Source organism: Oncorhynchus keta, chromosome 29 (assembly GCF_023373465.1).
Source record: "Oncorhynchus keta strain PuntledgeMale-10-30-2019 chromosome 29, Oket_V2, whole genome shotgun sequence".
Lineage (NCBI taxonomy): Eukaryota > Metazoa > Chordata > Actinopteri > Salmoniformes > Salmonidae > Oncorhynchus > Oncorhynchus keta.
In genome coordinates, this window is record NC_068449.1 from 9,061,292 (window position 1) to 9,086,562 (window position 25,271).

Consider the following 25,271-nt stretch of genomic DNA (forward strand, 5'->3'; position numbering starts at 1 on the left):
GCCCACTAGCCACCAACTTCTACCCTGGCCCCATGGTGAACCACACATGGAAATAACCTAGTGCCAACCTTGATGAGAGCTATTTCCCAACCAAAGTTACTATAGTTAAGTCAAACCTCCCTACTGTGGTCGAGGGGCCCTCATGCCCAGGGAAAATCTCACTAATAATATAGGGGTACTGGTACTAAACTATGTTCCCAAACCACCTAGTGCAATTTCTCCTTTGGTCCATCAGACCCCCACAATGGCGTTGGTTGCCAAAGCCTTGCCCGGCCACCACACACATGCTCCAGGGAGCAGGCAAATGGTCAGAGGACTGGGAGAATCAGTGCTACATAGAGGCCACCCAGATCAGACATGTGCGGCGATATCCCAATTCTCTCTTTCTTCCCAGTGTGCACTTGTTCACTACCCTTTACTGATTCGAAAGGAAATGACTGCTATAAAAGCAGGCAGGTCACCCATGATACAAATCAGGATTCAACATGGAAACCCAACCTGGTCTCAGAGCATTTTGTATTATTCTGTATGTAAATCCGAGATACTCCATTTAGTATGTTACATTTTGTACGGTATGTATTCATCTGTGGATGTACAGTTGGAGTCAACTTCATTTTCAAACACTTCACAAATTTGTTAACAAACTATAGTTTTAGCAAGTCGGTTAGGACATCTACTGTGCATGACACAAGTAATTTCCCCAACAATTATTTATAGCACTTGTTATTAAATGTCCGGAATTGTGAAAAACTGAGTTTAAATGTATTTGGCTAAGGTGCATGTAAACCTCCGTCAACTGTACGTACAGAACGTTACGCATTTGCAAAAAGTTAAATGTTAAATTCCAAATTGTGGAAACTCCCACAAGCCCATGCCTCCACTAAACCAATGGATTTGTTGGAAGTAGCCAAGCGAGAGATTTACTCCATCCAAAAGATGTCTGAGATAAGCCCTTTTTTTGTATGGAGGTCTATTTGATCGAATAGAAGTTTCCAGGCTGTTACAAGTGAATGCATGTGGCATTCTGGCAACTTTGAGACAAACAATTTACATGTGTGAACTACATGCACAACTATCTGCCCTCTCATTGGCTAGAATGGTCCCACCTGCTCTTGCCTTCCTTGAATAATTGACATCTATTTCCATGGTTAGAGTAGTCACCTCGACTAGCTTGTCAATTTAATAGATCATATTTGAAAGTGTGTACACTTCAGGAGATGATTGGAAAGCAACCTCTGTGTGTGGATACAGGAAGCAAGTCATTGACCATCTCCTCCACTCATAATTGCCTGGGTTGTGTTCACTAGGCATGAAATGGAAGAAGTGAAACAGGGAGGTACTATCTGAACCTGTTCAATAACAAACCATTTTTTGGGACACACATGCATTTATTAGATTTGTATACCCAAATGTTGAAAACATATCAAAAGGGTATGCGACGCCGACAATAAAATACACCAAGACAAGCTGCTAAATACAATAAGTAACAAAAACATTCACAACATAAGTCATAGTATTTATCTTTTCCTCCACTACTCCTCTATGCATCATACTCTACACGGTACAGGTCCTATTCAGTAGGAGGCATACAACTAACATTATCCTTAAAACAATCAATACAATGCACTGTAGGCTACAACATCGTAGCAGCTAGAATATGTTTAATAGAAAAATACATCAGGAGTGAAACAGTGCTAATGCTAGCTAGGGATGGATCAGCGAGTGATTGGCTGTCCTTTGTGGCTTATTGGCTGCTGATCCTTCTCTTCAGCCCCTCCATCCATTTAATGTTAGGGAGGTGGACCAGTAACAGGAAGGTCGCTGGTTCAAGTCCCGGGCTGGGCGACGATAAAGTGGACCAGGGTTAGCATTACACCTAGTGTAGTGTCTTCCTACTGGAATAAGACTGGGAACCAGATCTGTCCTCCCAAAGAGGCTTTCATTACCTTCAACAACCAGATCCTAGCATGAGCCTGTTCAAACAGCACTATGGTTAACTAGTGGTGCTGGAAGGGACACGAAACGAGCTGAGAGTTCCATTGGAGGTTCCACTTAACTGCATTGACTGTCGAGGGATGAGGGGGCACGATGCAGGATAAGAGATGTGCCCGAGACATGACTGGTGCTGGCTCGGTCCTTTGGGAATGTGCAGTTTGTTTGTCCAGTAACATCGATGGTGGTTAAACATTAACACAAAATGACAGGCAATTTTTTTTTTACACCTTAGTTAGCGGGAGTCACCGACATCACTTGAACATAGAAGGACACTGGTAAAAGGGGCAGGGTTCTAGACACTGGGGGAGGGCTGAGGGGCGGCAGTCGGCGTGGCTTGTCGAGGGAGGGTGTACATGGCGCCCAGGAACTGGTCGGCGATGCGTCCTGCCTCTCGCAGGCCGCTGAGCAAAGCGCCGTGCACCGTGGCCGGGTAGTTGCGGATCGTGTGCTCGCCGGCGAAGAACAGACGTGGGACGGGCTGCGAACGAAGGGGGGGAAATGACAAACATATCAACCAACACAGAAATATGAGTTCCCATGTCAGAACGACTTGGGTTTGCTAAGGAGGATGAGATGGTTGATGGCTCTGATGGTTCCGGGTATGTTTTTTAAATATAAACTTGCGCTAATATCCAGTGTTCTCATTGGCTTAGAACAAGGTGAAGGTTCTGATGATGTAATAGATTGGGCTTTACACTCTTTATTCATAAGGACAACATGCATGTATGCAAAATAATGTCGGGTTCGGGCCTTTGCCACTCCATTCACTATATCAGAATCAAAAGTGGAATGCCAGTACAGAAATAAGTAGTGGAGTGTGTTATTAGGGGTTCAGCAGTGATGGTGACACCTTATCATATTTGATCTGGTTCATTATTATTATACTTATTTCTCAGGTCCGCCATTTTGAGAAAAACACTACTCTTCTGGCAACAGATTCTTGCGTTTGAAGATGTGCATCCATAGATGTAATATACCAAAGTTGGTGCCGATTGGTCCAGTGGTTCTGGATAAGAATACTTTGAAAGTAGTCAACCTCATTGAAAATGATCAAAAATACATAAAATCGAATTCTGATATTTGGCTGGGTTTTTCTGTGACTTGGTGGTGACCTAACAATCGTTTGTGGAGCTTTCGCTGTAAAGCATTTTTGAAATAAGACACTGTGGCTGGATTAATGAGAATTTTATCTTTAAAATGGTGCCTAATACTTGTATGTTTGAGAAATTTGATTTATGTTGATTTGTATTTGGCGCCCTGCAATTTCATTGGCTGTTGGCGAGGGGTTCCCTGTTCCCAGACAGGTTAATCACAAAGCAGAGTACTGCACAGAAGTAGCCTATTCCTGGACCTGAAAGCACTTTGAATGGAGATTTTCCACTGAGTGTACTTATTGACCCAGGACTGCGCTTAATTTGTATCTGGGAAACGGTCTCGTAATGTATCGTATGTGTTAGTAGTCCCATGTGTTACCTGTGATGCTCCAGGGATGGCGGGACCGGGGGTGATGGGCTGGGCCATGAGGTCATAGTCGTTACCGGAGGAACCGGCCGCCACGTACGAGTAGGAGCCCCGTGCCCAGGGGTCGGCACGCCAACGCGTCACCACCGTTTCCTTGGGCTGCCGTGACATCAAAGAAAAGACAGTTTCCATACCGATATTAGATTCCAGTAAACATGGTTGCGAAACACTACAGTTCCAACACGAATAATTACATATGAACCATTTCTTCATGATGTATTTGACTGGTGGTTGGAAAGGACTCAACTATAGAAATTGATATTATGATTCAAGTTTACGTTACGTGGTGGGAGGACCGGTGGCGGCCATATTGAGTGTTATTCTATTTTTATGTACAAAACAAGCAAATTCACACATACCTGAGGTACAGCGCTGCTTCCGAAGATACCTTTGAGGATGGCAAGGCAGCGTCCGACAATGACGTCGTCGCTGATGTTCTCCATGATGCCGGCCGCCTCTCCGGCCATCAGCGCCAGCAGTATGGGGGCTGGGGGGGGGACACATGGGTCAATTTCGCAGTAACACTGTCAAAAAGGCAGTTGTGTAAAGTAACTACGTAAAAATACTTTAAAGTACCACTTAAGTCATTTTGTGGGGTATCTGTACTGTATTTTATTTAACTAGGCAAGTCAGTTAAGAACAAATTCTTATTTACAATGATGGCCTAGGAACAGTGGGTTAACTGCCTTAATTCAGGGGCAGAATGACAGATCTTTACCTTGTCAGCTTGGGGATTCAATCTAGCAACCTTTCAGTTACTGTCCCAACACTAACCATTAGGCGACGTGCTGCCACAACTTTTACTCCCCTACATTCCTAAAGAAAATCTGTACTTTATACATTTTCCCTGACACCCAAAAGTACTTGTTACATTTCAAATGCTCAGGCAGGACAGCTAAATGGTCCAATTCACAAACCTATCAATATATCGCTATGACAGACATACTAAACACAAATACTGCGTTGGTAAATTACGTCTGAGTGTTAGTGTGCCCCTGGCTGTCTGTAAATAACAAGCAGCAAGACAAGTGTACCATGTGGTTTGCTTAATATGAGGAATTTGATGGATGGCATTTACTTTTATTCAAGTATGACATTTAAGTTATTTTCCCACCACTGTACTTAAGTACATTTAAAACCAGATACTTTTAGTCTTTTAATGCGTGACTTTCACTTGAGTCATTTTCTATTAAGATATACTTGAGTAAAAGTAAAGATGACAATTGAGTAATTATTCCACCATTGAAAATGTAATATTAATTTAGAGAAGGAAATTCTGTCAAAAAGACAATGTGTGACTATATCCAAATATCAACGTCTAACTCAGTTGCTTATAAATCTATCCTCTCCTTTATCTGCCACGGGAGAAGACTTGACAATTGAAAACCACCTGGTGGAAGAAGCTTATCATCAGGCTGGCTTTCACCTGATCAGTGCAATGAAGGAGATCAAAACAGACTAGTTCACTGTGCTCACCTTTAGGGCTGGGTGGTATACTGTATTTTACATGGACTGGTTTGAGTTTTTACTTTACCTTCTATAATGGTATTTCAATGTTTGGTTTGTTAAATGTGATATGCCGTGTGTAATGTCCATTTTTATAGTTGACTTTGCTACTGGAGTCATCTCTCTCTCTCTCCATGCCGCTTTCCATAGATTTAGCCCCGCCCCCTGACACTCAAGGAGCACATTTGTTTTTCCTTGAGCACGAGACACTTGCGTTCAGTCTGCATGGTCAATGCAGCACATGCAACAATGTTGATGACAACAATGCTGTTTTCACTTTGCTTCTTAATATAATTACACTATCAGTTTGTCTCGTCTTAATAAGTTGGGCCTAAACCTTGTTAGCTAGCTAATACTAGTCACTAGGTAGCTAATAAATGTACTGAGTCAGAGCAAACATAACTAGCGATACAGCCTGATAATACCAGTGCATGTTTTTTGTGCAACAGTATCTTCTAAATCAAAGACGAATATGTGAAGCAAGAATGTTAGCTACATGAAGTTGCTCAGAGAAAACATTCAATGTAGCCAAAGATTAGAGTCCCCTAGGAAACACTTGTCAACACTTAGGTTCCTACCCTGTCACAATAACTCCTCCCTGGCATTTTTATTTGTTGTCAAGTCAAACACTGTATTCAAAGTGCCCACTATTATATTCTAAATTTAGAATTTGATTCCAAGTGTTTTGCTCTAAATCACAATTGCAACATTTGGTAAAAAAAAAAGGCCTAGATTGTTTGCCTATATCTAGAAGCACTACGTGTCAGTGTGGAAATTCTCAAACGAGTGCAGGAAATTGTGAACTTATTATTATTAAAAACACAACTATTTTTTGACCATGAAATTATATTTTGTCCATATCACCCAACCCTACTCACCTTTGTAAAGGTTCCAGAAGAGGAAGAGTTCTCCCCTGCTGGCTGTAGTGCTGCCCACATGGCCAAACAGGTTCACACTGGGGTCCCAGAACACACGGTCAAAACACAGCACCACCTGGTGGCGGGAGGAACATACATCAGCATGAGTGACTCAATACACCCCACAGATACCAGTCTATTCAGGACAGTTTCCCAGACACAGTTTGGAGTTGAGCAATGAGTCAATAAATTGGGCAGGGAGCCAGAGATTGAGGGAAATTCTGAGCTCTAGGCCTTTCTGATGACACTAGTGATCAGAACGAAACCAGGAGTGTCAGAAATCAGAATTGAACTGTTTTATAAGGAGACACCAAAGGGAAAATTGGAACCGGACCAAATGTGAAGTCTGAGCAACTGCATTTCAACATCGTTCTGACCCACAGTATTAAACCCAACTGAATTATATAAATCTCTATTGTTCCAACTGCCTGTCCTATATTTGTGAGAAGTTGTTTAAGACCCATTTCACGCACAATAATCTTTTCATATGCAAACGCTGTCATTAGAAGCAGATTGCTCCATTCAAGTGATCCAGAGACGGAGCTCCCTCTGGTGGCCACGAGGTGCCACAAAAAGGTCTCATTGCATAATAATGCCGCATTTTCTGCTGCAGCCGAATTAGCAGATTGAAACTCTGCAGTAGATGATGCACATCAGGGCTCAGGAAGAAAAGAAGAGGAGCGAGAGAGAGTGGGGGAGGACTCTTATCTGATCACTAACAGATTTCCAAAACACTCACTCACCCGCACACATTCCTCTCTCCCTGAATTGCTATAAAGCAGGATAAATAGCTGTGTTGGGGAGAGAGGTAACCTTGTACTTTTTATTTTAAATGGAAGCCATAAAGAGTTGGTTACAATTCCAATTTCATCCTTCAGAAAATGTAGAACAAATAAAAGAGCAAATAATATGGCTAAAATCCAATGTACTAATACAAATGTCTAAGGGAGGTATCATGTTTATGAAGGACATCGTAAATAAGGACTGTGAAAGTGTTACACCAGCAATTCAAGGTGTATGGAGGTGTATAACCAACTCATCGCAGCTCTGGCACAAAAATGGAAGAGGCAATTGCTCAAAGTAATGAATTGGTTTTGTCTGCCTCCAATGAAAAACCATCCATGGCTTAAAATGACTAGTATAAATCCTCAAATGTATCAGTTAAGGTCGATAGGTTTGACAACTACGCTGCATAAAATCCATGACAGTTGGGAACAAGTCTAAAGGTCCCAATACCATGGCTACGGATTTATGAACTGATTTACAAGTGACGCATCGAGCCGTTCTTTTCCATTTTAACTATTGTATAAAATTCTCACCACAAAAGGAATGCTTAATATATGGAGCTTTGGACAGTCAGCTCTGTGCAGACTGCCATGAGGGAACAGAATCAATAGATCATCTCTTTTGGTACTGCTTTTGGCATCAGGTCAAGGAGTGGTTGTTAAGTCATAATGTCTGTGTTCACATGGACCTATAAACAGTACTGTTAGGAGATCCGGAAAACTATAATCAATCAATGGGAAATATGATTATACTCTTAGGTAAAGTGTTTATTTTAAGAGGCAATCTCTGTAGAAATGGTCCAAATAGAGGTTCAAGACCCTCGTAAGACATCAGTAAAATAGAAGGGAAAGATGGTTTTGTCTGAACTAAGACCGGAGTGATTCATTGATGAGCCGATACACTTGGAGTCCAGTCCATTTTTTTTTTTTTTTTTTACGGTATATATATTTACACACACACACACACACACACACACACAAAAGATTGGACATCTACTCATTCCAGGGTTTTTCTTATATTTTTTTTTTTACTATTTTCTATATTGTAGAATAATAATAAAACCCTAAACTATGAAATAACATTTGAGATTATTCTAAGTAGCCACCCTTTGCACACACTTGGCATTTTCTCAACCAGCTTCATGAGGTAGTCAGTCACCTGGAATGCATTTCAATTAACAAGTGTGCCTTGTTAAAAGTACATTTGTGGAATTTCTTTCCTTCTTAATGCGTTTGAGCCAATCAGTTGTGTTGTGACAAGGTAGTAGTGGTATACAGATCATAGCCCTATTTGGCAAAAGACCAAGTCCATATTATGACAAGAGCAGCTCAAATAAGCAAAGAGAAACAGTCCATCCTTATGTTAAGACATGAAAGACAGTCAATCTGGGAAACTTTTAAAGTTTCTTCATGTGCAGTCGCAAAAAGCATAAAGCGTTATGATGAACCTGGCTCTCATGAGGACCGCCACAGGAATGGAAGACCCAGAGTTACCTCTGCTGCAGAGGATACGTTAATTAGAGTTACCAGCCTCAGAAATTGCAGCTCAAATAAATGCTTCAGATTTCAAGTCACAGACACATCTCAACATCAACTGTTCAGAGGAGACTGTGTGAATCAGACCTTCATGGTTGAATTACTGCAAAGAAACCACTACTAAAAGGACACAAATAAGAAGAGGAGGCTTGCTTGGGCCACGAAATGACCAAATGTGAGATTTTTGGTTCCAACCGCCGTGTCTTTGTGAGACACAGAGTAGGTGAACGGATGATCTCCACATGTGTGGTTCCCACAGTGAAACATGGAGGAGGAGGTGTGATGGTGCTTCGCTGGTGACATTGTCTGGCACACTTAACCAGCATGCTTACCACAGCATTCTACAGCGATACACCATCCCATCTGGTTTACGCTTAGTGTAAGGGCTATTTGACCAAGAAGGTGAGTGATGAAGTGTTGCATCAGATGACCTGACCTCCACAATCACTCAACCTTAACCCAATTAAGATGGTTTGGGATGAGTTGGACCGCAGAGTAAAGGAAAAGCAGCCAACAAGTGCTTAGCATATGTGGGAACTCCTTCAATACGGTTGGAAAAGCATTCCAGGTGAAGCTGATTGAGAGAATGCAAAGGGTGGCTACTTTGAAAAATCTCAAATATAACATATTTTGATTTGTTTAACGTTATTTCATAGTTTTGTCTTCACTATTATTCTACAATGTAGAAAATAGTAAAAATAAAGAAAAACCCTGGACTAGGTGTGTCGTTTGACTGGTACTGTATATCCACAGTGCCTTCAGAAAGTATTCACATCCCTTGACTTGTTCTACATTTTGTTGTGTTACAGCCTGAATACCCCATAATGTCAAAATTACATTTTGTTAAAATTCATTTTTTTAGATACACTGAACAAAAATATAAACACAACATGTAAAGTATTGGTCCCATGTTTAATGAGCTGAAATAAAACACCTTAGAAATTAGCCTTTTATGCGTATGGAAAATCTATCAAATTTTGTGCACAAATTTGTTTATATCCCTGTTAGGGATCATTTCTCCTTTGCCAAAATAATTCCTACACCTGACAGGTGTGGCTGATTAAACAGCATGATCATTATATAGATGCACCTTGTGCTGGGGGCATTAAAATGTCCAGTTTCATCACACGACGCCACAGAAGTCTTAAGTTGAGGGAGCATGCTGTGATGAAACATTTTATGTTTGTGCTTTTCTAATAACCAATTCGACTGTGTTCTTGCATGTGACTGATTGATCGTGCCTTGGAGGGAATCCTCACTATCAGTATCTGCAATCTGGCAATACGCCCAGAACATTGTTTGAGAACGAAAGGGATATTTCAGTTTCAAGGTCTCAGCTTGGAGAGAGGTATTGTGAGGTATTGGTCAGTCACATGCATAAACCAAACATTAATGATGAATAAGCTAAATCATGCAAATATAACCCGTCTTATATACTGCTTACACAGACACCTAACGGGACTGCCCTGGCGGAGCTCACTTCAGACAGGTACTTTATGCATCTCCAGCATGCTGTTAATAAAGAATGATTCATTTAAGGTTGACTTTGAGTGTCCCTGTGTAGAATTTCCACGACAACGTCATTGTAAATTCTCAAAAATCAATTTAAATTACAGGTTGTAATGCAACAAAACAGGGAAAAACACCAAGGTGGGGTGAATACTTATGCAAGGCACTGTATATATTTCATTTCCGTTTTTCAACAAGTCCTCCAACCAGGGGAGAGTGGTGCAGGGGCATAATAATATTGTTCTCTGCACGATGTCCAAAACCCCCAGGCTGAATAATGCTTGATACAATGGAATAAAGATGCTCATGTAAATTGATAGGGTGACTGAATGAGTGAAATACATGTCTTAACAGCGGGAGAGATTATCAGAATTTTACTTCACTTCCAGGTAGTGTTGTATCAAGTGAGCCAAGAGGCTTTTTATCTGTACACATCCATTTTTACAGCAGCAGGCTTCTCACTGAAGTTCCTTCTTCAAGGACACAGCAGCAAGACTGCAAAATGAGTATTCCATCCATCTCAGTCCAGATGGGTAGAAACACCGAAAATAACACACACACCAAGACAACAGAGACACAAGATGTCACAGCACCCCAGTGAGGGATTTTCAGTACCTTGTTTTAGCAGCAAGACTCCCAAAGGACTTGTATCTCAGTACAAACACCAAACATAACAGAGACGCAAAGTGTTACAACGCCAATTGGAGGGGTGTCCTGTACCTTGTTGAGGTTTCCAAAGCCCATCCTCTGGATAGCTGCGGTCTTCCACTCGGGCAGGGGGGGGACAAACTGCACGGCGGGGGGCTGTTGTTTCATGACACCCAGGGGTAGGGTGCACAGCACCGCGTCACACTTGTATATGAACGTCTGGGTGGTGGAGCGCGTGTTGACTGCTATCACCTCACAGCCTGGAGATATACACATGGTTAGTCTAGTTTAACACACATAAACAAGACACACAGATTGACAAACAGAGACAGCTACTCACACACATCCTGTACACTTACCGGAGGCTGTGTACCGGACCTGCCGTACTGCAGTGTTCAGTTTGATGTCCAGGCCCTCGGCCAGAGCCACAGGGACACAGGAGTAGCCGTTCCTCACTGTCAGGTGGCTGCCTGTGAACTCAAAGTCGTCGTCCTGGACAGGAGAGGGAGGGAGAAAATATATGGTTTACAGGGACTAGAAAACATTCAAACGGGCTCAATGTCAGTTATGTGTGGTTTATGGAGACTAGTCTGGTGGTTTGAATGGCCTAGATTCAACTGGACCTGGTGTCTAATAGCAGTTTATCAGTGCATACTGATGTCATCATCTGATCTAGTGTGGATGTGCTTACTAGGAGAGAAGTGCCAGGACAAGACAGATTGGGTTAGTGGAAGGGCAAGAAGAAATCTTAAAGGTAGACTCAGCAAGATGACGTTGCAATGAGCAGCACCGTAGATAATGAGATGCGTGTGATTCAATCCTTTGCTCTCACAGTCACACAGTATCTGCGCTTCACGCTGCTACAACCTGGTAGCTACTGGAGAAAAAGAGCTGACAAGTTTAGCCTCGAGCTTCAACGCTCTTAGCTGTTGCCAAAATTCACCCGATATTGTGTTTACTTTTAGTATGCAACTCATCTCGCTAAGTCAACCTTTAATGAGTGAGTATGAGTGGGAGTGTACCTGGTCCCAGTGCTTGAGCGAGAGGGTGGAGAGGGGTGTGGCATTGGCGAACTCCAGGTTGGCAAAGTGCCAGTCGAGGATCTGTCTGTCCCGGGACGACAGGTACACGTCACTGTGGAGAGAATATCAGAGGGTTAGATAAAGAAAGGATGGATACGAACACATCTAGCCCGCTCCCAGACCCGCCTGTAGCCCGCTCCCAGACCCGCCTGTGGCCCGCTCCCAGACCCGCCTGTGGCCCGCTCCCAGACCCGCCTGTGGCCCGCTCCCAGACCCGCCTGTGGCCCGCTCCCAGACCCGCCTGTGGCCCGCTCCCAGACCCGCCTGTGGCCCGCTCCCAGACCCGCCTGTGGCCCGCTCCCAGACCCGCCTGTGGCCCGCTCCCAGACCCGCCTGTGGCCCGCTCCCAGACCCGCCTGTGGCCCGCTCCCAGACCCGCCTGTGGCCCGCTCCCAGACCCGCCTGTGGCCCGCTCCCAGACCCGCCTGTGGCCCGCTCCCAGATCCGTCTGTAGCCCGCTCCCAGACCCGTCTGTAGCCCGCTCCCTGATCCGTCTGTAGCCCGCTCCCTGATCCGTCTGTAGCCCGCTCCCTGATCCGTCTGTAGCCCGCTCCCAGACCCGTCTGTAGCCCGCTCCCAGACCCGTCTGTAGCCCGCTCCCAGACCCGTCTGTAGCCCGCTCCCAGAACCGCCTGTAGCCCGCTCCCAGACCCGCCTGTAGCCCGCTCCCAGACCCGTCTGTAGCCCGCTCCCTGATCCGTCTGTAGCCCGCTCCCTGATCAGTCTGTAGCCCGCTCCCAGACCCGCCTGTGGCCCGCTCCCAGACCCGCCTGTAGCCCGCTCCCAGACCCGCCTGTAGCCCGCTCCCAGACCCGTCTGTAGCCCGCTCCCTGATCCGTCTGTAGCCCGCTCCCTGATCCGTCTGTAGCCCGCTCCCTGATCCGTCTGTAGCCCGCTCCCAGACCAGTCTGTAGCCCGCTCCCAGACCAGTCTGTAGCCCGCTCCCTGATCCGTCTGTAGCCCGCTCCCAGACCAGTCTGTAGCCCGCTCCCAGACCCGCCTGTAGCCCTCTCCCAGACCTGTCTGTAGCCCACTCCCTGATCAGTCTGTAGCCCGCTCGCTGATCAGTCTGTAGCCCGCTCCCAGACCCGCCTGTAGCCCTCTCCCAGACCCGTCTGTAGCCCACTCCCTGATCAGTCTGTAGCCCGCTCCCTGATCAGTCTGTAGCCCGCTCCCAGACCCGCCTGTAGCCCTCTCCCAGACCCGTCTGTAGCCCGCTCCCAGACCCGCCTGTAGCCCTCTCCCAGACCCGTCTGTAGCCCACTCCCTGATCAGTCTGTAGCCCGCTCCCTGATCCGTCTGTAGCCCGCTCCCTGATCCGTCTGTACTTCTTGCCTACTCCAATGTCATTGTAAAGCCAAACATTGGCATGACAATTCCATAAAGAGCTGGCAAGAGAGCAGAAACAACCTGGCACCCAGGCTAGAGCACACCCACGCTTAAACCTCTACGGAATCGGTGTCCCTAAACCGGGACGGTTGAGCTAACATGCGCTAATGTGATTAGCATGACATTGTAAGTAACAGCAAACCTTCCAGGACATAGACATGTCTTATATGGGCAGAAAGCATACATTTTTGTTAATCTATCTGCACTGTCCAATTTACAGTAGCTATTACCGTTGAAAAACACCAGGCTATTGTTTGAGGAGATTGCACAACAACAAAACACGTATCACGGCAACTGGTTTGATACATTCACCTCTGAAGGTAAATAATGTACTTACATTCAGTAATCTTGCTCTGATTTGTCATCCTGAGGGTCCCAGAGATAAAAATGTAGCATAGTTTTGTTTGATAAAATCTATTTTTATATTCAAATGTAGGAACTGGGTTCTCCAGTTTGAACCCCTGCTGTCTCTAGCTCTACACCCACCCCCCACGGCCATCAAGATGTGTGATAGTTTGTGTATAAGCTAATTATCCATCATGTATGACATTCCTGGCAGTGTGTAAACTTAAATGTTGTATTACCATATCATTTTTGTATGATCTCTATAGTTAAGTACTTGAAAATGTGTCAATTGACCAATTCGGCACATTTGGGAAGACTTGATACAAAATCTTGTCAGGTTTTGCAATGCTTCACTGGATCAATCTGAAACTTTGCACACACTGCTAAATTGATCCTAAACTGCAATATTATATTATGGCCTTCTGTGTTTCAAATATGATGGACCAAAAAAAATAGAAAACGGGTCCGATCCTTAAGAGGTCTTAAGAATACGCTGGAGTTCTACAACAGGCCTTTACACTGGAGTTCAGGGGTTAAAGGTTTACCTGGGTGGGTTGGCCTCTAGCTCCTGGAGCTTCTCCTCCAGTTTGACCTGCGACTCCACCAGCTCATCATACTCCTACAGGAGACAGCAAGGTATAAACACTGCGGGACATACAGAGGTGTGTGTGTGTGTGTACTGTACGCTAAGTGATATTAAGGGAAACAGCGGGGTGTATGTTCTGCGCTGCATACACCCCCAAAGGAGGTTCTAAGTCAAGTAGGAAGGACAGCAGCTTAGTCAGTTAAACGGGCTGACTCACCCTATCCAAATTTCACCACTTACCCCTGCAGCCACCAGCTGGCTGACACGGCCTAAAAAATATGCCCAACTAAAACGAAAACCCCACAACCTTCTGCCCAAGGCTTCCCCGACCATGACCTAGCCTCTACGTGTGTATCAAACACGCTCTCAGTGTGTGTGTGGACCATTTCCAACCAGACAGACCGGCCTGAGTCACGCCTTCGAAGTGGCTTTTTCAGGAGGCAGTCGACCGAGGCAGTGGACAAGTTCAGACAGCAGCTGTGTTTAAACTTTCCTCCTGAAAGTACACGTCTGAGGTGAAGCTTTATCTGTGGCTTTAATGACACACCAGACAAGGCATTAGACCAGTCAAACACATGCTGCTGAAACGGTCTGTTTTGCTCAGAGCTAATGCCATTGTCACAACTTATAGCATTTTTTCGTCTCTATCCTAACATTCTATTGAAGTCTAATTCTCACTTAGTCGTGTGTTGATGTCAATAGGAGGCTGAATGAAAGTTGGACTTAGGTGAAAGTTAGGTATCAAGTACACTTCTTTGTCCTTGGCTTAATGGCCCAAATCCAATCTCTCCATTTGTTACATTAACATGATTTCTGTTAAAGCTCTTAGGCTGCGTTTAAACAGGCAGTCCGACTCAGATTCTTTTTCCACTAATTGGTCTATTGGGCAAACGATCTGAATTAGGCTTCCGGTGTAAACGCAGCCATAGTGTGACAGGCAGCAGTCTTTAGTCATTAGTCTCTATATTTCGCCTTGCAAATCAGTTTACTCAAATGAAGAAAATACTTGAATGGGGGAGATCCTTGCTACATAACAACCACAAAAATGACAATGGAAAGTCTTTATGAGTTGATGGAAAGTAATTCAAGAGTGAGTGGTAGAGAGACTAGGCCTTTACTGTAGCTGCAGGCCATTCTACTAGTCAAGCTGCTATTTGGAGTTCCAGTCCACAGAAAACATACTCTGATAATCACATGAAAGTGGCTTAAAATAGTTGTGATTCAAAACACATACGTTCATAACGCCTTTAATTGAATCAAATTGTGTCTGGAGCCTAGAAATAGATGATTGCTCCTGCTAACAACTCCAGCTGTTAGATTTATAGCTTATCCACATGGTGTGTGAGTCGAGAAAGTACCACACCACAGAGGAATGGAATTAGTTTGTTTTGGAAAAACAAATAAGTAAACAGGACAGTAATCAAAGTAATGTGTCATTAACTGCTTGCAGCCTGAAGTCATTTGTATGGAACAAGTCAATTGAGGTGATGAAGATTTCAATCGCATTTTGTTCCTATCCATTTCAAAAACCACCATTATCAATCATCCCTTAATCCATTTTCATCTATCCTTCCTCTGTACCTCTACTCTGCCTCTACTGTAGGGTGGTGTGACAGAATGTGAGTGGTTGACTTGTGGTCTCACCTTGCAGAGTGCGGTCAGGTCGCGGTGCTTGCTCTTGACCAGGAACTCAGCGGTGATGTCTCTTGGGGGCTTGACCTCGCTGGCCTCCTTGTGCTGCTGATGCAGCTCTTTGACCCTCTCCTTGGTACCCACCATCTGAGGACATGAGGGAAAGCGAGAAAGGTAGATATACAAAAGAGAAGAAATATTAAAAGGAGGGACAAAGTACATCTACAAGCAAGCTACTCTTGTTGTTATTTTGACCTGAGATAGTGGCTCTCATGGTCACCTTGTTCAACAGCTCCTTGAGATCCTCTTGGGTCTTGACTATCTTCTTCCAGTGTTCTATCTGCTCATCTTTCACATGCTTCTCCTGCAACCTATTGGATGATACCAGACAAAGAACACCTCAGCCTATTGGACGTTACCAGACAAACGAACACCGCAGCCTATTGGACGTTACCAGACAAACGAACACCGCAGCCTATTGGACGTTACCAGACAAACGAACACCGCAGCCTATTGGACGTTACCAGACAAACGAACACCGCAGCCTATTGGACGTTACCAGACAAACGAACACCGCAGCCTATTGGACGTTACCAGACAAACGAACACCGCAGCCTATTGGACGTTACCAGACAAACGAACACCGCAGCCTATTGGACGTTACCAGACAAACGAACACCGCAGCCTATTGGACGTTATCAGACAAACGAACACCCCAGCCTATTGGACGTTACCAGACAAACAAACACATCAGTGATAATAATGTGCCATTGAGAAAGAGGGATACTTTTTCAAATGAGAAACAAAATACAACCACTATCACAGAATTTGAACAAGTTGCTTGGCCGTTAATCTCTAGTGGGCAGATTCAGCACGTAATCCGAAGAATCTATCGCTACGGGATGCGTAGGGTTTGGGTTTTTGACGATTATTTGGGTATATCAGGATTGGGTGAAAGTGGTGCTTAAACTTGAACTGCTTCGCACATGTGGTGAAATTAGTGAAGAAAACTCCCAATTTCTAACACGTATGGACCCAGAACTAAATCATGCAGCTCACCAAATTGTCCAAGATTTTATTTCTGGGTTAATTGAGATGACCTGGCCAAAGGGCCAAACACTTACTGAATGACCACCTCCAGGGCCTGTCCCAGAGACACAGGCTTGTTGTTAAGGAAGTTGAAGTCCAGCTGGTGGCTGAGGTAGGAGGTGGCCTCCAGCAGACGGTTAAACTCCTGCTCCACCATCTCATCCTTCTCCTTGGGCACCTGGGGGAGCAGTCATTCATACAATGACATGTTAAGAATCACCCATAGGATTACAACATTTGATACTAACAATTTCAGGTCAATCATGAACATGAAGTCAGCAGGGAGGGCAATCCAATTTAGAAAGCAATCCTTATTTTCTCTGCAAAAAGAAATTAACCTAAAGGAAGTATCGTTTACCATTAAGGTATCGGATTGGAAGGGAAAAAAATAGCTGACTACAAACATACTACAGCCAATTGAACCATAGACACACTCAAGAACAGACCCAGTTCTATTACGGTCTACTACACCGTTGCTTCATTGGGAACTGACAGCAGATTTGACGTTAATTATTAACAATAGATGAACAATGTTATCATGTAGTAAAACAATCCCAAAACAATACATACACTTGTGCATCGTTCGCCCTTTAGCAGTCAGCCAGGAGATGAACCAGGAGGTGAACAAAGGGAGGGATTGAGGCCAGGGGTCAAAGAAATAACAAATTAGATAAACAAAACACAAACTTAACATTGAACAGATTTACATACACTAGAAAATGACAATTAGCGTCCCCTGCAGGAAAGGAAAACAGTTGCACGTGGTGTGAGAAGAAGCCTTACACATGTCTACCACCTGTGTGAACTTTGTCATATTCATTAGGTACAAAACAGAAGAAAATGGACTGAAACAGGGAGGGACTACCTCAACATGTCTAATAAGAAAGGCTTATTTAAATTGTCTTTGGTGTTTTGCCCCAATGAATAAAACTCTGGCCTGAAAATAACCCCAAACATCGTACCGCTGCATGACAGAGAGGAGGGAGAAAATTATCATTCAGAAAGGACACTGCTGTTTATTTCCAGTCTAACAGTATTACATTGGGAGAGTCCGGTCTCAACCTGGAGAGGGCTGAGCTATTGGGCAATGCTAGGCTAAGCGCTAACTGAATCCACCCTGTTAAGCGGCTAACTGAATCCACACTGCAGACAAAGTGAAGGGCCCTGCTAACACAGCACATAGTTGTGTCCTGAATAAAAATCTAAACATCTTCAGCACAAATAACAAATGGAGCAAGTTAACATAGAGGAACGAGAACCAAATAGTGATGTACCCAAATAGTGATGTGTACAATAGCAGTAGGTTCCAATGGTAATAGGTTCCAATGGTAGAAAGTTGCATCTGGAGTAAGCAGACATTTAAACTGCTGAAACCGAGCACGCTTGCACGAGACACCAACACGCCAATGTAGGCCTCATAGAACATTACACCAAAATGTATTGTCATATCTACACACAGGCATTCCACTTCAACTGCAGTTCATTGGCATCAACGGGGAGCGTGGCCTAAACCTCATAATGCAAAGTAAGTTAACTAAATAGTTAGCGATGCAGCACTCACAGCTTGACCGTTTGCTTCGTACAGAGGGCACTTCTGTTTAATCTTGGCCAGCTCCATGTTGACCTGCTTACTGACCACTGCCATGGGATTCCCTCCTAGAACACACCAGATAGAACATCAGAATATAGGCCTACACAACCATAGAACCATCACATAGCCTCCATTTCATCCATTTCAACTACAAGGCATGTCACTGTTTACTAGCCTGGCAGATCACTTGATGATATATATTGTGTACATATTATGAACACACAACAAGCTGAATATGAACAAACTTGATATCTATTAAAACACATCTTAGGAATCTCATCGTCCTGATATTCATTAGTAGTTTTTGTATCGTTTTTAAGAAACTGGAGAAAAGTGGTGAACAAGTATTGTTTTTGCCTCTCCTGTCCTATTTATTCAGACTACATTTGATTATAGACGACATTGAAATGGTCAACACCACCCTCTGCTGGTGAGAAGCTGTCCTAACAGGAACATTGACAAATTCAAAGTAGCGGTATCATGAAGTCAATAGATACTTCAGAGTAAATTGTTCCTTGATAATAGGTGAGAGGAATGAGGAAAATTGGAAATGACTGTTTAAAGTTAGTTTCAATAATCTACATCCTCACCTGTACATGTATGTAATTGTTTGTGTCAAAAAAAAATGCACGTCTCTGGTTCATCCTTACTAGGGTTGCAAAACTCCATTAAAATTTCCCAGAATTTCTAAAAATCCCAGTTGGAGGATTTCCTGCTTATTCCCCACTGATTCTGGGGATCTTCCCATCTGGATTTCCTGCTTATTCCCCACTGATTCTGGGGATATTCCCATCTGGATTTCCTGCTTATTCCCCACTGATTCTGGGGATCTTCCCATCTGGATTTCCTGCTTATTCCCCACTGATTCTGGGGATATTCCCATCTGGATTTCCTGCTTATTCCCCACTGATTTTGGGGGATCTGCCAATCTGGATTTCCTGCTTATTCCCCACTGATTCTGGGGATCTTCCAATCTGGATTTCCTGCTTATTCCCCACTGATTCTGGGGATCTTCCCATCTGGATTTCCTGCTTATTCCCCACTGATTCTGGGGATCTTCCCATCTGGATTTCCTGCTTATTCCCCACTGATTCTGGGGATCTACCCATCTGGATTTCCTGCTTATTCCCCACTGATTCTGGGGATCTTCCCATCTGGATTTCTGGAAAACATGGTCTTTTTGGGAGAGTTAGCAGAATTTTGTAACTGTAATCCTTACCCAGTCCTGTCACCACCATGGCCCCCAGATCAGCCACATAGTTGCCCTTCCGGAAGGTGGCCACTCTCCCCCCAACGCGGTCCTGAGGAGACAATAACCATATGACACAATTACCATAGTGAAGAGGAACACCTTAACCATTAGCTGTTACACCAGGTCAAAACAGGACACAAGGCTGAAAATAATATATTACTGGTCAGTTCAGTGTATTAGCTAATGGGTTGTGGTTGTGTTCAATTAGCACAAAACAGAAGAAATCCATCGGAGGCGGAGTGAAACAAACTTTCTGAGCTTGTCCAATAATAATGATTTGTTTTTCTACGGTTATTGAGCTCTGTTGACAAGCAATGTGCTGTTGACCCACCCTGGCCTCCAGTACGGTCACGTCCATGCCGAAGCTCTGCAGCTGCCGTGCGGCTGCCAGCCCAGACACACCCCCTCCGATGATGATCACCTTCCCTGTCTTCTTCGCTGCAGGGACACAGGAGAACCAGAGTGGTTGGCAATCACATCATAGTGATGTGGGATGAAATGGATAGTTGCATATCGCAATATTATTTTTGACCGATATTAAATGGATGCTTTGGCTCCAAGTATCATTTTTTTTTGTTGCAAGGTAGCGTTAGTTAGCTAGCCATCTGTACCTGAGCCAAAACGGGTATTCCTCATCCCATCGCTTGTTCTCCATGTTCTTTTTAAATAGTGAGTCAACATGTTTTCAGCATTTTTATTTCCCTGACTGATCAAAACTCATTATAATACCATCTTGTCTCTCTGCAACAGACGTATAGTGAGCAATACGTTTTGAAAATTAAATCGCAATAAAATTAGTATTGAATCGCAACACATATAGAATGCTGAGAATTGCAATACATATTGTATCAGCATCTATGTATCGTGATAAAATCGTATCGATAGGTCCTTGTCAATTTCCATCCCTATCACATAAGTTATTTTGACACACACATTGCTAAAAAAATATACTTAATTTCACGAGGCATTTTTATCTTGTTACAATATCCCTGTTACACCTATAGAGTTAGCCATAGTCTGATGCTATTCCATCTGGAAATCTCATGTTGTTTAGAGGTGTTACCAGACCTCACCTTCTTGACCTACCCTCGCTTAATCCAGTTGACTCTCCAATAGGGAAAATGTGTTTCTCCTTGCTCCCTCAGAACAACAGATCTATACGTGCTTTATTTCAAAGGGATATTTTATCCATTCCTTACGTCACAACTTACTGGAATACATTTGTCAATAATATCTGTTGGGGGAAAAGTATGTTTATTACCATACAAATACCCGCTTGTTAACAAGGTCAAAGAGGTCTCTTTCAGAATTATCCATAATATTACCCATCCAGAAACAGTTTTGCATTTATTTTGGCATTGTCTACATGTAAAAATAAATATGGAAAAACATTCATAGTTTTATAATTGTTAATATTCTTGATGACTTTTGTTCGTTATGGGAGAACGTGCTGCTCCGTTTCCTTTACTATAATAAGGATAAAGAAAAACTATTTTACCTCACATCTAATTGCAATAATGGACACTGCTACACTGCTTTGCTTTATCTTGGCCAGTTTGCAGTTGTAAATGAGAACAAAGTCAATCTCTCTTTTGGACCTTCAGTCTTAAAAGGGGCAGCGTCCTATTTTCAGATCTTCTCAAAATGACATACTTCACAAACAAAAACAAGGTAATTAATACAAAGCTAATCTAATGAATCGACTAATGACTTGCATTGCTAAATTATTACACAACTTTTAAATACATTTGATAATAACCAAATGTAGCCTATTAATAGCTGAATATAGAGAGAAAACATGCCAACCTATAGGCCCTGCATGATCCCAATGCATTTAAGAACTACACTATGTCCGGACCTGTAGAAATTTTTGGCCAACTGGACCGACCAGGCCAGTGAGGAAAAACAGTTAACATTGGATTCTGGCATGTTTCATATGTAGCCATGAAGTGGTGACGTAAAGGCTACATACTGAGCTTCGATTAACAAACAGCAAGCTTGACTCGTTTTATAAAAAAAGTGTTGAACTGACTGAATGAAGTCGATCTCCTACAACCTTCCCATTCATAAATCTTACAATGCAGTTATATATCCACTGTATCGCATTGGGACAACTAAATCTTGTTTGTATTTTCCATATAAAGTGCATCAGGATTTGCCAGACAGTGACGTTAAAGTGAGGGACTAGTCAGTATCCTACTGAATTGAATCGGTAAGAGAGCTGTTCATTTGGCTCCTTCATTTGCATACCGGTAGGCTTTTTGGCGATTATCTACAGATAAATTATGAAAACATTAGATGCAGATGGTGAATCCTCCTTACTGCAGAAACAATAGGTAGGCTAGCGGAGAAAGAACCTCACACTGGTCCAAAATATTATAAAAGAAAACAGATTTAATTGTTTTAAAACCTAATGATACATATATGGAATTTTCAGATATTGATGCAAGGTCTACTGATTTAAATCTAAGTGCTGACAATGGAGTAATCAACTGCTGCTTTCTGTGTAGCAAAGCTTATGTTAAACACCTTCTTCATTCTTTAATCATCCCTGTATTGCAGATAGCTGAGAAAATGAACATTTGATAGTTGCTGATTGAAAATACAATCTAGCATTAGGATGTACCAGAGGACACCAAAATAAAACTTGTTCAGCAAAAATCTCTTAACCCCTGATGTCTTAACCCCCCCCCCCTGAGCGGCTACTTTCTCTTTTGTCGGGCTACTCCATGTGCTTGTGGAAAACATTGTATATGCATGCCTAAATACCTATAAGTACCACTGGTGTGTTTAATATGCACATATCTAAATGAGTGTAGGCATTGTACATAAAGTTTATGTATCACGCAGATAGTGGAAAGCTAATATACTCACTTGGCAAAGGCTTGACTCTCTTGTAGATGCCAAAGTTGATGAGGCCGTGTCTCTCCAGGTAACTGTGTATCCTGTGCACCAGCACTGTATCACTGTTGTATGGCGCTTCAAGTTGCTGTGCTGTGGCTTCGAAGGTCAGCTGGATTTTCGGGTTATCGAGCCAAAGTTGGAGCTAGAATGGAGAATTCGCCACTACTTCAGACCAAAGCCCAAAATGTACAATATTCTCCAGAATGAAGCAAGTCGTGTTAATGCAGTGCGCGTGTGCATATGGGGCGGCAGGTAGCCTAGTGGTTAGAGCGTTGGACTAGTAATCGAAAGGTTGCAAGATCAAATCCCCGAGCTGACAAGGTGAAAATCTGTCGCTCTGCCCCTGAACAAGGCAGTTAACCCACTGTTCCTAGGCCAAGAATTTGTTCTTAACTGACTTGCCTAGTTAAATAAAAATTCAAATAGATAAAATTCTCACCGTGCGGTTGCGGATATACAGGAACACTTTCTGCGTCTGCTGGGGCCCGCTGATGATGTCCGGGAAGCAGGCGGCCTCCTGGGAGGTCATGCGGTCATGTGGGAGGCGGCTCTGGAACGCAGCTCCCTCCACGCCTGAAAAACCACCAACACACACTCACTACCTGCCCTTACACATACACACACACCTTTCGCTGCCCAATGTTACATTCACGCTCGCAGACACACACTTTCGCACAGTCCGACTCACACTCACCAGAAGGCTCCTCAGGCTCGCTGTCCGGCTCCTCCTCCACAGGCGGAGCCGGCGGTGGGATCACCTGCTTTCTCTCTTTTTCTGCCTTGGCGTTGCGCTCCTCCTCCGAGTAGTATTCGTCCTCAGACAGATTGGCCAGGCTTTCGTCCATCTCGCGGTACTCCACCTGCAACAATGGGCACAATAAACGCTCCATTAAAACCATGTTCCGGCTCACCTGAGATGAGGTCAAAGGTCAAGCTCCCTGTGTTCCTCTGGTGTTGTTCACCACTAATTAGATGGCCATACAAAGATTGCTGTATTCTCAATAGTCATTCATTGTGCTCCTGGTCTAGGCATGTGTTTGTAGTGACTTATTCTATTTCTCTCTAAGATAGGGGGGGACAGGAGTAATAGGTTTTTTACTTTTGATCGCTTGCGACGGCTTGTCCTGCGGCCCTCGGCCGTGTCTGGGTCCACACCCCCGAGGCCGGGAGGGTGGGGCAGCGGGGGTCCGCCAGGCTCCCCGCTTGGGGAGGCCCGCTCTTTCTTCTTGATCTCCATGGGGCCTGGTGCTGAAGCAGGGGCCCCAGCCTGGGCAGTAGCCTGGGCTTCAGGGGCCCGTTCAGCTCCCCCTGCCGCCGAGGAGGAGGAAGATGCGGAAGAAGAGGTACCTGCATCCGACTTCTTACTCGACAGCATAATGGAGGAAGACAGAGGTCTCTCCTGGAAAGTGGAACCACAAAAATAGGCATGAGACAAATCCATTCGGTGCTCTAGAGTTACCGTTGGTGATGTGATGCTCTAGGATGGCCAGTGTTTTAGTTTTTTTACAACGTTGATCCATTGTGGTGTGATCAAAAATAATAAACGGCTATGAAGTTGCATATTAGCTGCATTTCGCAAATGAAAATGACTAGCTGTTCACAAATGTTTTAATTAGATAATTTTGTAGTTTACCAGCTCAACTAACATTTCCCAGTCTAACTGAATGTTACATTTTTATTTCAGGTTTTATAACTTTATTTGTCTGATTAAATGCATTCACATTCTCACTTTCTACATGGATAATATCCATATCATGATGAAAAAAATATGAAAAAGTGTTCTGAACAACTCCATAACAGCTAGCTAAATACATTTATATAATGTGTATTGTTGGAGCTTTAAATGCACCTGCTAGTCACGGGAATTGTAACGTTAGCGTGCCTAAGTACTGCATTACTATCTAGATGCGTTGACAGATATGCATGATGACAAATGTAAGAGGACGCCACAATAACCTTGTCTTGTTTTAACCATTTCTCCGGGCACCTGGTAATATCCATTCAAACACTAAGAAATAAAGACAGAATCAGAAATATGGTCATGAACAACAGAAATTGAGAAATAGTTAGCTAAATCCACCCAGCCAGCCAATCAGTCCTGGGCCCGGTTCACCAAAGGCATCTTAAGGCTAAGTTCATCCTTAGAAGGTTCTATCTAGCTAACGATGAACTTAGCCTTAATAAATTAAGATCTCCAGTTGTATTAGCTAACTAGGAGTTAGCAATTTAGCTAACTAGCCATGTATCTATCTAGCTATTTTTAGGTAGCTAACTACTTCAGGTATTGTAATTGTATTTTAAACATGCAGAGAAAAACAACCGTTGGTATTAGTAGTTAGGCCAGCTAGCTATCTAACATGACTTGGTTCAACCATTCGCCTTTTTCGTAACTAAAAAAACATGTCGACGTACAGCAGCCAGTCAGTCGAGCTAGCAAGCCATTTGTATGGCTACGGTTAGCAAGCTAACCATCTTATAAAACCCAGTCTGACATTATTACTACCTAGCTAGCTTCTCTGACTTAACAAGGTCGATATTCCGGGTGTTGTGTTGTACTACCCTCATCGGATTCAAACGAATCGATGTATGTGGATAACTAACTAGTTAGCTAACGTTAGCAGGCTAACAATGAGTCTCAGCAGATGAACTGGGTCTGTATGAGCTAGTTAGCAACTAGCTAACGTTACCCGTGTCCGTGAAAACATTGCACTCCAATGACATGCTAGCTACGCTATAAAATAATATCGCATTTCACTATTCATGCGATACTGGGCCGTGAGATGAAAAGTAAAACAGAACTAGCTATATGCATAATATGATCATTTTACCTCTAGATCTTCGCAATTTGTCAACACAAAGACAACTCGTCCTCTCCCGTTGAATGATATGACCCGCCCCTCACTATCATCATATTGGTTAAGGAGGAGACCGTCTAAAAGCTCGTGAACGCAATGATTGGTTTTGGACATTGTCAATTACCAAGG

At 43.6% G+C, this 25,271-nt stretch overlaps 1 protein-coding gene across 5 annotated transcripts; it reads right to left on the reverse strand.

Annotated features, from left to right (window-relative positions):
* Positions 1-1,367: 1,367 nt before the first annotated feature.
* LOC118362272 (lysine-specific histone demethylase 1A) lies at positions 1,368-25,212 on the reverse strand. 5 transcript variants are annotated; one of them, XM_035742479.1, is made up of 21 exons: positions 25,116-25,212; positions 24,244-24,295; positions 23,387-23,686; positions 22,976-23,150; positions 22,727-22,860; positions 22,258-22,429; positions 19,715-19,821; positions 19,351-19,432; positions 18,102-18,196; positions 17,111-17,128; positions 16,576-16,718; positions 15,732-15,822; positions 15,464-15,598; positions 13,779-13,852; positions 11,440-11,551; positions 10,777-10,909; positions 10,490-10,677; positions 5,901-6,015; positions 3,876-4,003; positions 3,469-3,615; positions 1,368-2,473 (listed from the first exon to the last, which is right to left on the reverse strand). In XM_035742479.1, the coding sequence occupies exons 2-21, from the start codon at positions 24,286-24,288 to the stop codon at positions 2,288-2,290; spliced, it is 2,580 nt and encodes an 859-aa protein (XP_035598372.1). In that variant the 5' UTR covers positions 24,289-24,295; positions 25,116-25,212; the 3' UTR covers positions 1,368-2,287. The 5 variants fall into 5 exon arrangements, with proteins under 5 accessions (XP_035598372.1, XP_035598371.1, XP_035598369.1 ...); XM_035742478.2 differs by lacking the exon at positions 24,244-24,295 and having other exon boundaries at positions 22,982-23,147; positions 25,116-25,192; XM_035742476.2 differs by lacking the exon at positions 24,244-24,295 and having other exon boundaries at positions 22,976-23,147; positions 25,116-25,192.
* Positions 25,213-25,271: the final 59 nt, after the last annotated feature.

What these genes read in the sequence shown, in the direction of transcription:
- LOC118362272 (XM_035742479.1), bottom strand. Translation starts at nt 24,288, where the DNA reads ATGGATATTACCAGGTGCCCGGAGAAATGGTTAAAACAAGACAAG. An exon ending in TGAGGAGCCTTCTGGTGAGT is followed by an intron (nt 22,861 to 22,975) that starts GTGAGTCGGACT and finishes GTGGTTTTTCAG; the next exon opens with GCGTGGAGGGAGCTGCGTTC. An exon ending in TCAAGGAGCTGTTGAACAAG is followed by an intron (nt 15,599 to 15,731) that starts GTGACCATGAGA and finishes TCATGTCCTCAG; the next exon opens with ATGGTGGGTACCAAGGAGAG.